The sequence below is a fragment of the Tinamus guttatus genome, unplaced genomic scaffold (genome assembly GCF_059628265.1).
Source record: "Tinamus guttatus ecotype Peru unplaced genomic scaffold, ASM5962826v1 Tinamus_guttatus_pri_ptg000150l, whole genome shotgun sequence".
NCBI lineage: Eukaryota > Metazoa > Chordata > Aves > Tinamiformes > Tinamidae > Tinamus > Tinamus guttatus.
Genome location: NW_028288684.1, coordinates 371161 through 384755, shown reverse-complemented (window position 1 = coordinate 384755; position 13595 = coordinate 371161). Strand labels below are relative to the sequence as shown.

At 47.2% G+C, this 13595-nt stretch overlaps 2 protein-coding genes across 2 annotated transcripts; both read right to left on the bottom strand.

Moving 5' to 3' along the window:
- Window positions 1–1807: 1807 nt before the first annotated feature.
- On the bottom strand, window positions 1808–4982 carry KCNRG (potassium channel regulator). The gene is made up of 2 exons (XM_010211350.2): window positions 3953–4982; window positions 1808–2030 (listed from the first exon to the last, which is right to left on the bottom strand). The coding sequence occupies exons 1-2, from the start codon at window positions 4534–4536 to the stop codon at window positions 1808–1810; spliced, it is 807 nt and encodes a 268-aa protein (XP_010209652.2). The 5' UTR covers window positions 4537–4982.
- Window positions 4983–5781: 799 nt separating this feature from the next.
- Window positions 5782–9393, bottom strand: TRIM13 (tripartite motif containing 13). Its single transcript, XM_010211343.2, has 2 exons — window positions 9359–9393; window positions 5782–7296 (listed from the first exon to the last, which is right to left on the bottom strand). The coding sequence occupies exon 2, from the start codon at window positions 7288–7290 to the stop codon at window positions 6064–6066; it is 1227 nt and encodes a 408-aa protein (XP_010209645.2). The 5' UTR covers window positions 7291–7296; window positions 9359–9393; the 3' UTR covers window positions 5782–6063.
- Between the last annotated feature and the right edge of the window lie 4202 nt (window positions 9394–13595).

Genomic DNA, 13595 nt, shown 5'->3' with positions numbered 1-13595 from the left:
CTATTTTCAAAGTGCAATGAAAATAAACTCACTACTTCTGCAGTGGGTGAAACAGCATTTGTTATTACAAAGGGTTATGAAGCCGGTCTCGGTTGGTTTATGCTGCTATCAGTGATCACTTAAATCATAATGTTTAAATACAGGCTCAAGACCAATTTCTTTTCTTTCCCAGTACAAAGTTTTCACTCTCATCTTGTGTTTCCTGCCACTCTTTGCAAGTTTCTTTCCTAAAAATATCCAAAGCCACCGATTCATTCAATACTCACAGTTATTGGTTTCGGTTTTATTTTGATTTGAGGCATGGGAACCTTTCTGGCGTGTCAGTAAATGTACCTCGAAACGAGCCGATCGCTTAGCAGACAGTGTTGTCTTCGTGCCAGAGCCACGGAAAGCTCCGCGCTGACGTCCCACGACGTTGCCTGCACCGTATCACCTGCAAGCACCTCAGGAAACGTGGCCCCATATTCACATTGTTCTCAACCCTGTTCCCAGCTCTAAACAAGCAACGAGAATTTCTCAACTCGTGTCACGGTGAAGTGCGTTACACCTATAGCCAAAGGAAACGGTGCTCTGAGCGCGGCACCAGCGGCCTCGTCTGCAAGAGGTCACGGGACATCGAAGGGCAAGAAACAGGACATTCCCACCCCCCTCATCCCTTTCCAAGTGCTGCAGGCAAAGTAATAAATTCACACTTTAAAACTACCTAAAAACTAGATTTTATTAGTTGGCCAAGAAAGCCCAAAGAAGTTACACTCGTGTCTTTGGAACCTGAAAAATCACTATTTATCAATAATAATAAATTCTTGAGGTTTCACTATCTTCCTTCCTTGCCCAGAAGGGAGGAAGAAAGCTTCTTAATTGATAAAGCTTCATTAATTTCCCTCTTCTGCTACCCAAGGAATTTTGGTGCCTTTACACAGCATTTTACACGGCATAACTCAGGGTTAACATTCGTTCCTTCTTCCTTTTAAAGCCACTTCTGCCACGGCTTCCTCCTAAATATGTTTTTCGCTTTAGAAGCATTAAAAAAATCCCTTGTACCAAGTCTTCCAGCTGAAGGAATGCTTATCGTGTTTTCATTCTTTTTCTAGTTAAGGCTCTAAAAATTAACAGCGCATTCATTAGCAAGTATTTTTTAACAGCCTTTTATCACTGAGTTCTCAATAGTGAAGAGTAGCCGAATGCTTTTGGAGGGGAGGGGAGCATTCTGCAACAGACCTAGAGAATCGCAAATGCTATCAGTGGCTTCCCAAAGCCCCTTCCTCGTGGCTCCAGCCACACAACAACGCGATTTATGGTGTTTCCTGATTTCTTCCGTCCAAGTAACAGCAAAACAGTCACCCAGGCGCCTGTTCTTTACAAGCAGAAACCCTATACAGTCATTCACATCTGTGTTCTTCCTTCAGCTGCTTCTTCAAACTGTCGGGACAAGAGCTGTGTAAAGTTATTGCTCCTGATCACATTTAAAGCCTACTTGCAGATCAGCAGAGAACACAAAGATGGTTTTCTGGAAGGAAAGTCATCACTCTACATGCTTGTTTTTTTTGAGTCTTAATATAAATTTTAGCCATACAGAAAAATAAAAACAACCCTCCAAAATACCGGAGACTGTCCCACAAACACAATATTGAATCTGTGGCTCTTCTGTTTAGAATTGAAGAGGGGGGAGCAGCAGAAGGCAAGAAAAGTTTTTGCTCCGGCTGCATAAGGAAGTTGGCTGTTTCCCTCCGTAACTCGGTTTCCAACAGCGCAAACCCAAGGTGAGCAGCGTCCCCCCTTCCCCACCAGACGCCGGGAGGAAGAGGCTTCATCTCCCGTCGGGCCCTCGGCTCCCCCTGCCCGCGCCGAGGCCGGCGAGGCCCGCGGGCCTCCTCATCCTCTCCAGCGTGTAGCACTCGACCCTCTCGCCGCTCCACACCGTTCTGGTGCTTATGAGGCGAAATCCGTCTCCGAGTAAAGTGTCAACCAGCAGGCCCAGCACATTAGTGCCATTAATCAGCTTCCTAGTATCAGGCTTTATGGAGACATATCTAAAATAAGGAAAAAAAAAGTTGTTAGAATACAGTTTAATACTTTTTTTTTTTTTCTAAGACTTTTTAGACAAACCAAGCCACCAGATAGTGCACATCAGCACAGCTGCACGGATCTGAGGCAAGCAAGACTCTGGATTCTTTTCTCGAGGATGATTTAACTCGTTCCCTCATTTAAGAGCAGTATTCTTCAGCTCGCCCATTTACCCGTTACAGAACACGCACTTCTCCTCCAGCCCCACGACAGGGCTCATTTCCTTAAGGAATTCTATCACATTTCACTTCATCGTGGGGAGCTGACCAGCACGTCCCGCAACGTCGCAAGAGGTTTTCAAGCCAGGGACAGAGGGGCAAGGGCACCAGGTTCAGCTCAGTAGCGTCACACTCCATCACACAGGATCTCTCTCTATAAACGGGAACTTTTATTGCAAAGTTGCCTTGTACAACAGGTCTTATGGTAACAAGTAGGAAAATCATTTTCACATCACCTCAAATGGTTATACTTGATATAAAGTACAGATTTAAGGGTCTATCCAGACACTTCAAGGACCAGAAGTCATGTAAAAATACTATTACAAAATACATAAGCTGACAGGGGTGAAACGGTTCCACAGTTCACAGGAAGGTACACCAAATATTCATGAAAAGCACAAAAAGGGCAGAGAGTCCATGGCACCCACAAAGCCCGGCTAAATAGAAATTCAGTAGGCAGCGTAATCCAAGCTGACTTGTTTCATTAATCAAGCTGTATTTTTCCATTGATCTGCAAAGCAGAAATTTTACCAAGTCTGAAGAGAGAAAGGTAAGAACTAGGAATACTTCTTGCAGTATTTAAGTTGTCATAACCTACTAAAGCAACTGTTAGCCCAATAAAGTTAAAAATAAATTCTAAAATTAAGGTTTGCTACATAAATATAGGCTGCTTTATAAACAAAATACTTCAGTGCTCCCTCTACTTACTTAGCATAAGAAAGTTCAAAGGAGAATAAACTTTGCTGATTTTTTTCAAAATAATCAAAGGATCGCTGCATTAATTCCTATATTGAACAGAGAGAATAGCCCCGCTGGAACCATTCCAGTAAAACTTCCATAAAATTCCAGATGTTCTGAGAGTCACACAAGACAGGGTGGGTTACATTTTCTGGAACTAGAATGTGTGTCCATACAACGGAGACGGCCAAGAAGACTTTATTTAGAAAAAAAGGTAAAGTAAGTTATGATATTAAAATACGATGCTACTATCTCAGAAATCACTGATTTTCAGCAATTTTAACAACAACAAAAAAGGACTCTAAACTCTGTAGAAAATCTACTGAGAAATATTTAGTTAGTACTCTATCCCTTTTCCCTTCACCACTACAGAAGACCTTACAAACTTTCCAGTCCCTAAATGGTTATCTTGCTTACGCTCATGTTTTTCACACCTGTTTAGCCCTTATTTTTCTCTCTTTTCCATATGAAGTCCTACGGGATCATAAAATAGTCGCCATATCACTCGTCTTTCTCCAGCAGCTCACTCCTTACTTGTTTTGTTTTGCCTTATATTTGCTCTGCTTTATTATACTCTGGGTTTGTCAAGTCTTCTAGAAGGTCAGTGATGTTGTGAAACTCTAAAGTGTAAGAGAGAGAGCAAAAAGAGACGAGAAATATCTAAAGGAAAACAGAAACATCAAGAACAGTGTATTTTAGAAAATCAGGAATATTCCTGAGAATAGGCAAAACAGCAAAACAAATCTGGTATTTGTGCACTGGAAAAATGTAATATGAAAGAGGCAGAAAGAAGAAAACGTATTTTTCTTCTCTCAGACAAATAACTGTTCAATAGTTTCTTTAAAATGAGTCCTTTAGCAAGTAGCCTGTGCTTCAAGAACTAGAAATCACAGAGCCATTTCTGTAACGGGAAGTCACACTAGGGAGAATACCTGGCCACAAGCTGGTCCCCAGCAGAGAAGTCAGTACCGCACTGAAAAACCATATCATGGTGAGAAGGTCTTTCCAAAGGCAGCGGAACAAGTGGCTTCTGAGAAGGGAAAGGGCTGTTCCAGCTCTGTCCCAACTGCTGGTCCGTAAAGACTGTGATCTGCTCAGCAAGAGCCTCCACGGTGCTACTGCAGGAACCAAAGATCCGGAAAAAGGCCTGCGCTTCCTGGAGAAAAAAACGCACTTCCAAGATCTCCTGCCTCGGCTTCAGCAAGTGCTCGTGGCCCAGCAGCTCGGCCAGAGCGTGGAGCTCATAGAATTCCGCTTCTCTCTGCAGCCTCTGGAAGTCGGAAAAATCAGTGGGCAGAGAGACCTGAAGAGTCCTCAAGAAGTCCATGATGTAACTAAACAAATTCCCATCTCTGTCCACAAAAAACTCCCCGTTCACGAGTTTAAACTCACGGTCTTCGTTGCTCAACATCCGCGCTAACCTGGACTCGGGGAACTGCTGCAAAGTAGAAGGCCGGGTTACAAAGCGCAGCCCTCCCACGCTCAGAACCACCACGTCTCGACTGCTCATCGTCATCTCGACCCGTGAGCAACTACAGCACCCTGCTCTACGGGCTAGGACTCCGTCCCGCCTAAACTGCAAGGCATCTGCAGCTGCTCAGCGCTGTGTTTGAGGTGAGGTGAAGAGCAGCAATAGGACTCCCAGGCAACAAAGATGTAAATACCATGTACAATAGTTTTGTTTGCAGGGTTTGGTTGCTTGGAAACTTTGATTCTTGGAATTTGGTGTTTTATTTTTGAAATGAACAACTTCCAGGTCTACTGGGAGACACGTAATTGATCATCACACCTTATTAAACCTGCAGGGAGACAAAGAATATCCCCGAAGTGTGGCACAGTTGCTTCCTGGACTCACAAGACATTTTCATTCTATACATCGTTGTTCATAGGACCACTGTAAAAAAGAGGTTGATTGTAACTCAAGCCAAATATTTCAGTATCATACACTCTGCAGGTAGCTGAAGTTTACATTTCACTTTAACTCATTCTGTTATCCTGTGGGCAAGTCAACAGACTCAGAAAAGTCAACTCATTCCTGACACAAGTACATCAAATGGAGAGCTAAAAGAGACTACAGATGCTCCAAGGCTAAAGCACTTCCAAGCACCAACAATATCCATGTTCCCATGACACTGGGCTCTCTGTTCCCCCGTGGCTGGGGCTACAGTGCAAGCTGCCTTGCCTGGCTGAGCTGCTGTGTGCACAGCACCAAACCGCTCACACCGGGGCCTCTCTTTCAGAAGCAGCTTCCAAAAAAACATGGATCTAACAAGGCAGCTCAGATATTCTAATATTTTCATGCTGGAAAAGTAAACTGCCAAGTATGTTCTTCTATTATTGCTCTTCTCTTATCAGTCTTTACTGATTTCTCTTCACCCCTACAATCAATTCAAGATGCTTGAATGCCTGAAAGTGTGTTTTTGCACAGCATGTATAAACAATAACCAACACCTACAGTGTCATGAGGACACGAGACAATTATATTTGGCTAAGGCTAAACAACAACAACAAAAAGTTCTGTTTCAGCGAGGAAGAGGTTCCAAAACACGAAGTAATACACACTGTATTTTGCAATGGACGGGCACTCTTAACAAGTCTCTCAACACACCACCGCTCTTCTCCACCGTAACTGCCTTTCCTCCTTCCAAACCTCCCTGTTAGAAAAAAAACTATTTATGCATATGCTTTTTAAAAAGTAACACTTTTTATCAAAGGGTATGCAGTATCTTATTCCACACATATGTTAACATTAGACTAACTACACAGTTTTGCCCTATATTTTTGTAAGTAAAATTATTTTCAATGAATAATGTTTCCATAATCACCACTGCAATACAAATTCAGAAATTATATGTTTTTCAAAGCTCAATTTCACCTTTTGATTTCATCAATGCCTAAAACTATGTAAACAATAGGAATATTTTGGAAACATTTTGAATCGCTAAAATGTTTTCATTGGAATTAAAAAACAAAATACTAATTTTACAGAGTTTTATGTTTTCTTCACCAGATCTCTGTTACTTCTTACATTTCAGAAGGGACTTCACAACAATTTATATTTGCACACAAACTGTGCAACATTATCCAGTACCACTAACGTATAGGTTTTACACTTTTCTCTTAAAAGTGAAGCTCCATCTGCCATCTGTTCCCAGTAAAAGACTGCATGATCTGCTATTTCCACTGTATCTGCCAAATAGGACAAGCTAATTGTAAAGAATTGAGATTTCCAGCCCTGGAGATTGTCAACAACAGACTCCACAAAGGACGTTCTGGTGACAGCAAGGATAAGCAAGAAAATAAGAGAGGTCACTATAAACCTGGACGAAAAGACTGAGGGAATCTTGAGCTTAAGAGCACTGTTCTCCTGAGGCAAGGAAAGCTTGTCCACATCAACTAGTTTTATTCCATTCCACTGGCTGGTGTCAAAGTTCTTCATTGTAGGGCTGATGTCTACGTTGGAACAAGGTAAAGGAGTTTCTTTGAGCACCTTGATTTTTTCCCTGAATTCCTGCATCTGTTGCAGAAATATAATGGGTTCGGAAACATCCTTGAAGGCCTCGGCGATGTTAAAAGCCATTCGTTGCTCCTGCAGGATCGTGTTGAGTTTATTGATTTCCGGGTCGTAGGCCTGCATCACCGCCAGCTTCATGGTCTCAAAGTCGGAGAGAATCTCATTTCGTTTCTGCTCCAGCGTGTGCTGCAGCTTCTCGAAGAACTCCTTCACCTTGTCCGAGTCCTTGGTGAGCATCTGCAGGGCTTTCCTCTTGCTGGTTTCCAAGGTATCCAGGCGGGAGAGCGCGTCTCCGCAGCGCCACGTTTCGAAGCCCTGGAAGAGGGTTTCGAAGGCGCGCTTCTCCTGGGAATAGGCCTCCTCGATGGAGCAGAACGCGTGTTTCGTGTGGTCCCCGCGCGTGGCGCAGACCCCGCAGATGAGCTGCATGTCTGTCCGGCAGAAGATGTTAAGGGGCTGCCCGCTGTGCACTTTGCACACAGGCATTTTAGGAGTCACTTTGATTTTGTTGTATTTCTCCACAATACCCTTCAGGGAATAATTGACTTGCAAGCTGTTGACTCCAGTAACAGGAGTTTCCTTCCTGCACGTGGGACACTTGAAAGGGGATGGTCTCCAAAGGACATTCCGCACATTTCCCTCAAGTATTCCTTCCAGACACTTCCTGCAGAAATTGTGCGAGCAGGGCAGGACTCGGGGATCATCAAACAGGCTGCAGCAAATGGGACAGGTGAGATCTTCCTCCAGGAGCTCCATTATATCCTGGAAAAGAGAATAAAGAGAAGAGCACAACTTTAAAAATAGGATCCGCCTTCTTCCTCCAACATCTTTAAGACAAAGCCTCAGCTGGGATCTCGTAACCAGCCCGACGTGGGAACCTCACGAAGGGGTGACATCACTTTTGGCCACCTAATGGCAGGCACAAGGACAGCTCCGTGTCCAGGCACAACCATTTGCTGACTCTCCAAAGCGCTGCTGGAAAAGGCCGGCCAAGTCCAGCACGGACTCGCTGCATCAAATGCAAATACTGCGTGTACCAGTAATTCAAGACTTCTTCACTGGCACAAGGCGGGTTTTTCACCAAGGGTGCCAAGCTGACCTATCCTGCTGGGCTTTCATCCCTCTCTGCTTGCTCACCGCTTCCACACTTACTGCTTTAAACACCAAGCACTGCTACTTTAAGAAAGATGTGTTAAAAGGTGGCTGAAAAAAGCCAAGTGTCACAATTTCCTCAGCTACAGAATAGGTGAGGTGGCTTTGATTTTTCCATTTGCAAATACAAAGCTGAGTAACCATTTGCTTAAAAATCTTTTTTCCTCTTGTTCCCACAGTATTTGTAAACAACCAAGCAACTGAATTACTTTGAGCAGTTCAGTGCAAAGTTAAAATACACTATATATAAAAATATATAAATCATATATCACCAAAATAAATAAATAAATAAAAAGCATCCAAATAGCCCTGTAAGAGCAAAGCAGAGAAACAAGCTCTTCTAAATAGTTTTGACACTACTACTAAGGTTCCAGCTCCCTCTTCACTAGGGACAAGTAGGTGAGTATGTGTCTGTTTGAGCAAACAGAATTTTAAAAAGTTGCCAGCTTTACTGCTTAGCCACAGGACTAAAGTTTAGTTCCCTATCTTTCAGTATTTGGAAATTCCCAGTACAGAAACTATTTGCTCTGCTCTACCTCCTTCACCAGGGAGGATTTTTCTTTTTAATTAGGGAGCAGGAAAACAGGCTTGGCATATCTGAGTACTGCAAACCACTCCAGAAAATGCTTACTACAAGTTTAATTGAGAATGCACGCCAAACAGTGAAACTTTCACGCTTTTAAAAGCACAAAAATACGCATGAAAAAGTTTCATGATCCAAACAAAACTTCCCTGGTGTATTCCAATCCCATTTATCCAATTAAATAATTACGCTCTGTAAATGGAACTGAATTCAGAATTTAAAGAACATTATATGACCTCATTAAAAGCTAAAGATTAAAAAATAAATAAATGGGGAAGTCTATGAGCATATTTGCTTTTCCTCCTGCAACAATGCCGGGAACACTAAACCAAGAATACTAAAACCTTGCATGACTGGTTGGAACAGCTGACTCAGCTTGGCAACTCAATGTTATTTTTCAACTTCCACCCTCCTTGTCTTCCTTAAAACACTAATTTCAAAGAACACAGTTTTTGTCTGTTAGAACACCCATTTTGTTAGCAACCTGACAATCATATGGGTGACTATAGCTCAGACTGCAACATCTCAGCTCCTCCACCGAGCAGTTCTATAGGCAGCTTCTCACATGGGCACAGGTGGCCCTAGGACCTGTCACCCAGATAGACACAGCGGCTGCGAGGTCTTCCTTCCCTGGAGCCACAGGAGCCCCTGGGGCTACAAACCCCCAAAGTCAATTTTCACAGTTTCATCATTCAGAAGATGCAACTCCACCCATAAATGCAAAAAAAAAAGAGCTCCATAGCCTAATTCCACACTCCAAATGCTGCCTGAGAGACAATTTCATTGAGGATGTTTCTCAACACAGAAGTTGGGTTTATCAGCTAGCTAGCAGCAGGCAGAAGGCAAATCGAAACTTCACCAAGCTGATCACAGCATATGAATTTCTTCAAACAAAACAAAAAAAAAAGATGTCTCGCACTGAATAACAAGTCTCCTGCAATGACAAGGAAGTATTCTAAATAAAACCCAACAGAGACACGGCGTTTCCACAAGCAGTCGAGCTCCTCAGGAGCAGCACTCTCCCCCTTGCTCTGCAAGGGCCCTGCTCCTTGCTCACGACCTCCTAGGAGTGAGCCACTTTGCTAGTACCTTTCCAATTAGCGCGCTGAATCAGCTCAGAGAGGGGTCCGCAAGACAAGGGCAGGAGGAAGACGGCAGCTCCGCCTTTTGGCAGCACCAATGTTGTGATTCTGCTCGCAGGAACCGCAACCCGTGCGGGTTTCGACGGGGCCGTTTCACGGCCGCGCGGGTGCCCGCCGGGTGCACTAGGTGTTCCCACAGCCAGCAGCGCTGGAGAGGGCGGCCATGCTCTACATCAATTACTCCACGGCCAACGTCTCGCTTCCCGAAAGCACCGTGCGGATGCAACGCGGCCAGCTGTTAGTAAGCTAGAAAGGCCTGAAAAAAAAAAAAAAAAAAAAAAAAAAACAAGCAGTTAGAGTTAAGCGTGCTGGCCGCAAGGAAAACACCGTGTCACGAGCGGGGCCCTGGCAGCCCACCCGGCGCCAGGGCAGCAACCCAAGCGGCAGCTCGGCAGCAGCCCCTTTACCCCTCTCCGTGCTCAGGGATTCCCGGGACACATCCCCGCGCTCGCTGCCGGGCTGGAGGGGCACAGGGTGTTTTCTGTGGGTCCCCCCCGGGTTACTGCTCGCCCACCCGGCGCTGTGGGGGACGCCCGCAGCCCCAGGCTGCCCTGACGGGGAGGAGGGGGCTAACAACAACCCCAGCGCGAAGGGCAGCCCCTTCCGCGGCCCTGGCCGCGGGGGCGCCGCCGCCAGCGCGGCCCCGCTGCGCACAAAGGGCCCCCGCGCGCCCTTCCCGCCGCCTCCTCGCGCTGCGCGGCCGCGCGGGCCGCTACTCACCATGGCCGGCAGCGGCGGCGGCGGCGGCGGCGCGGGGGGCGGCGCGCAGAAAATGGTGGCGCGCCCCGCGCCCAACCGCCAGCCGGCGAGCGGGCAACGGCCGCGCGGGGGCGGCGCGGCGGCCAGCGGCCAACGGCCGCCTCCGGCACCGCCGCCCTCCCCGCGGCGGCCGCCCAGCAGGGCTGCGGCTCCCCCTCTGCCGCCGCCGAAAGAGGGAGATGGCCCTCGCCGCCGCCCTGCGCGCGGGGCCCCGTTCCTCTCGCTCTCCCTCCGCGCGCCGCTCTCCCCCGAGCCGGCCTGGCCTCTCGGGCGCGTTCAGCGGGCACAGTCGGGCTGGCAACAAGGAGGTCGGGGCGCCCACGCGCGGGGCGCTCCGCGCTCGTGCGCTCCATCCCGCGGGGCGGCTGCGGGCGAGAGCTGCTGCGCGAGACCGCGCGCCGTGGGCAGGGGCTCTGCGGCGGCACCTTCGCCTCTGCCCGATCGTTCCATGTCTGCGCACGTTTTAGAGCAAACTTTTTTTTTTCTTTTTCTAAAAAGAGATAGTCAAATACATCCCTCAGCTACCAAAATTGTGTTGAAGTGATATCCCTATGCTCGCCCATTTACAGGTTCCAAATGTCCCTGTCTACGCTTTCCCAACAGCCATTTTCATATGAAGAATTTCCTCTAATTTTGGGGTTACAGATTTTAACAACGAGATGGCATTTTATATTCCTCACACATTCTAAGTTAATTTATTTCTAGTATTTTTTTTTCTAACATATGTTTAGAGTGTATTTTATCCTCCAGTAATCCTTTTGGCTGCCATTAACTCTTTTTCCTTGTCCTGCTCTGGACAACCACCTTATTGAGACAGAGGGAACTGTGTGGGCACAGGAGTGGAGAACAGGCTTCCCGGGATATCTTTGGGATATCATTGGGATCCTCTGAAAATTTTATTGTCCCTTCCTTGCTTGGGCTTCCTTCTGTCACAATTCACAGAAGTTTCACTATCGCTTCCTATGCAGCTGCAGGATTTCTGTGTTTGATGCACAGAGAGACCTTGCTCTACTAGTTGAGGGTATCATGGCTGCCTTGAGCAAGATCACTTATAATTTTACTACATCTGTCTTACTGTTTGTTTCTAATATGCATTTAAAATGCATAAGAGAGCTCGGCATCTGTAAACTGCCTAGTTTTTTTGCACCAGTGTAGTCTACCTTCCTGCACACAAACTCTTTTGTTGCTTACACAGGTTTTTCAAGCACAGGCTGCTTATGAGCTTGTACTGACACACCTGAAAACACGAGGTGTCCTCTTGGGGCATCATTGGAGAGCAGGCGTGGGCGTTCGGAGAGAGGTTCTGGCTGATGAAAAAGAGCATCAGCATCTCTGTATTTGGGCTGTGAGTAAGGGGTAAGACCTATCGTCATGTCTAAACTACAGAGAGAGCCTAGTCTGTGGTTCTTCTGTAAGCTGCTAGGGCAGGAGACCTCTGAGGCTGAAGCTGAATCGCGTGGGGCCGTCAGCCTTAGGGTGCTCTGCTGCTTCTCACCTCCCTCGTACCAGCTTTGCCACCCGTCGCCGCTTTCCTGCACCGATTCAGCTCACTTAGCAGGACACTTTTCCCTCTTCCTCACCTGGGTTGGTTTTCTGTTGATTTAATGAGCCAAAGCACTATAAGATGACAGTCACCAGAGCTAACGTGGAAAAGAGGAACAAAATTTTCCCCTTTCTGGGGAAGGAAGCCATTAGACTAACTCAAGCCGTGACAGGTAATTGTACCCTGAGAGATGGATTCCCGGGAGGCTGAAGCCAACCTGAAGGAAAAAAACTTCCTTTTTCCCCCTCCCTTAGTGGTGTTTTTCCCCATGCCTCCGCTGTGTTGGCTCTAGCAATCAGCGGTCGCATGCTAAGTTAGATCCACTTGCCAACGGAGCTGAAAGCTAATCCAGAAAAAAAAAAAAAGGCAAGTTTTCAGCAGGATCTGTTTCCTTGTCCAGCTGATCCTGCAGCCGCACAGATGCTGATGGCAGGAAAGGGAGCCGGAGGAGGCACCTCTGCAGCGGCATCCTGCGCTTGGCAACATAAAATAGAGGTGCCCCCACGGGCCGTAATTTCACAAATGCTTCGAGCCAGCTAGTGCCAGCACTGCTGCCCAAAAGGACGTGGTCCTGCCCTTCGGCCCGAAAAGTAGATGGGGTTAAAAGTAATTTTTTTTTCTTTCCTTGTTTGTGTTTGTCATCATTAAGACTTCTCTAAAGCCGTGTTAGCAAGGCTTGGCAGTTTGGAGTTGTCTCCTAGGGTGAAACACCAAGGAAAAGAGAGGGGTTGAGGGCCCTGTTATCCCCCCTGGAATTCTCCGCTTTTATCTGCTGGCTCCACGTCCGCCTTCACTTCCCACGGATGGAGGTTAAGGCTTCACCCGCTGCTGCGGAGGTGTCAGGGCACACACACAGTAAAATCCAGCCGTCGGGATAAGGATTTCTTGAAACACGTCTTGATGCAGCTGTGCACATGCAAACATACCCCCAAACGCAGGGAGAGCATCTGAGATACACAATGTATGAGGGACGAGGGGGGCCTAAATATGGAAATAAATCTGCAAGAGATTTGATGCGATAGCAGCTCAATAGATGAACACTGTAAGATAACGTGAATAAGGAAACTATTCAAAAACAGCTCCGTGCACCAAACACCTTAAACGTGTATAAACCTTTCACAACTATATTGTATCTGTGTTTTTTGCAATAGATACATCTGGACTGTATTAAACACTCCAAAAGAGAGATCAGAGAAAGCAGTTTCTCTGCCGTTTCCATAAAAGCTACTTTTAATAGTCGTTGTAGAAATACCAGGCATTAAAGAGCCATAAAGGATCATCAGCAGTTCAAGTGATCGACTGCAGCGTTTGAGGTCTGAGTTTCAGAGAAGCCCTTGATATCTGCAAGGTCTCCAGTGACTATTTTAGCAGCACAGAATAGCACTGAAGCACCGAAGCTACAAAGCACCGCAGCTTTGTAGCTTTACGCGCAGAACTTGGACCCACACGGTTAACCAATACACAGGGCCTTGCCAGATTTTCCCGCAAGGAGGGAAAACGGACGCCGAAGTCAGTTATCTCCTTCGCGCCACCCTATTTGTTTGCAAAGAACGTGCAGCCACGTCCCATTTCCTCGCACGCGGCGGACGCCGACGGGAGGCAGCGCGGCGCGGCGCTCGGAGCGCGCTTGCCCAGGAGGCGCCGTCCCTTGGCCGCTGCCCCGGGCGCCGCTGCTTCTCCCACCGGCCGCTGGCCCCCGCGCGGCCTTTCCGGCCCCTCGCGCGCGCAGGCGAACGCAGCTGCGGCCGAGCTCCCCGGAGGAAACTCGCCGACTTTCCCCGAATTCGGGCTCGCTCGTGGGAGGGAGCTCCGCTCGGTGCTCGGCCCGTGCCACGGGCTGGGGTCTCTAGCTCGCAGCAGCTCTTTTACGCCGTCACAGAAC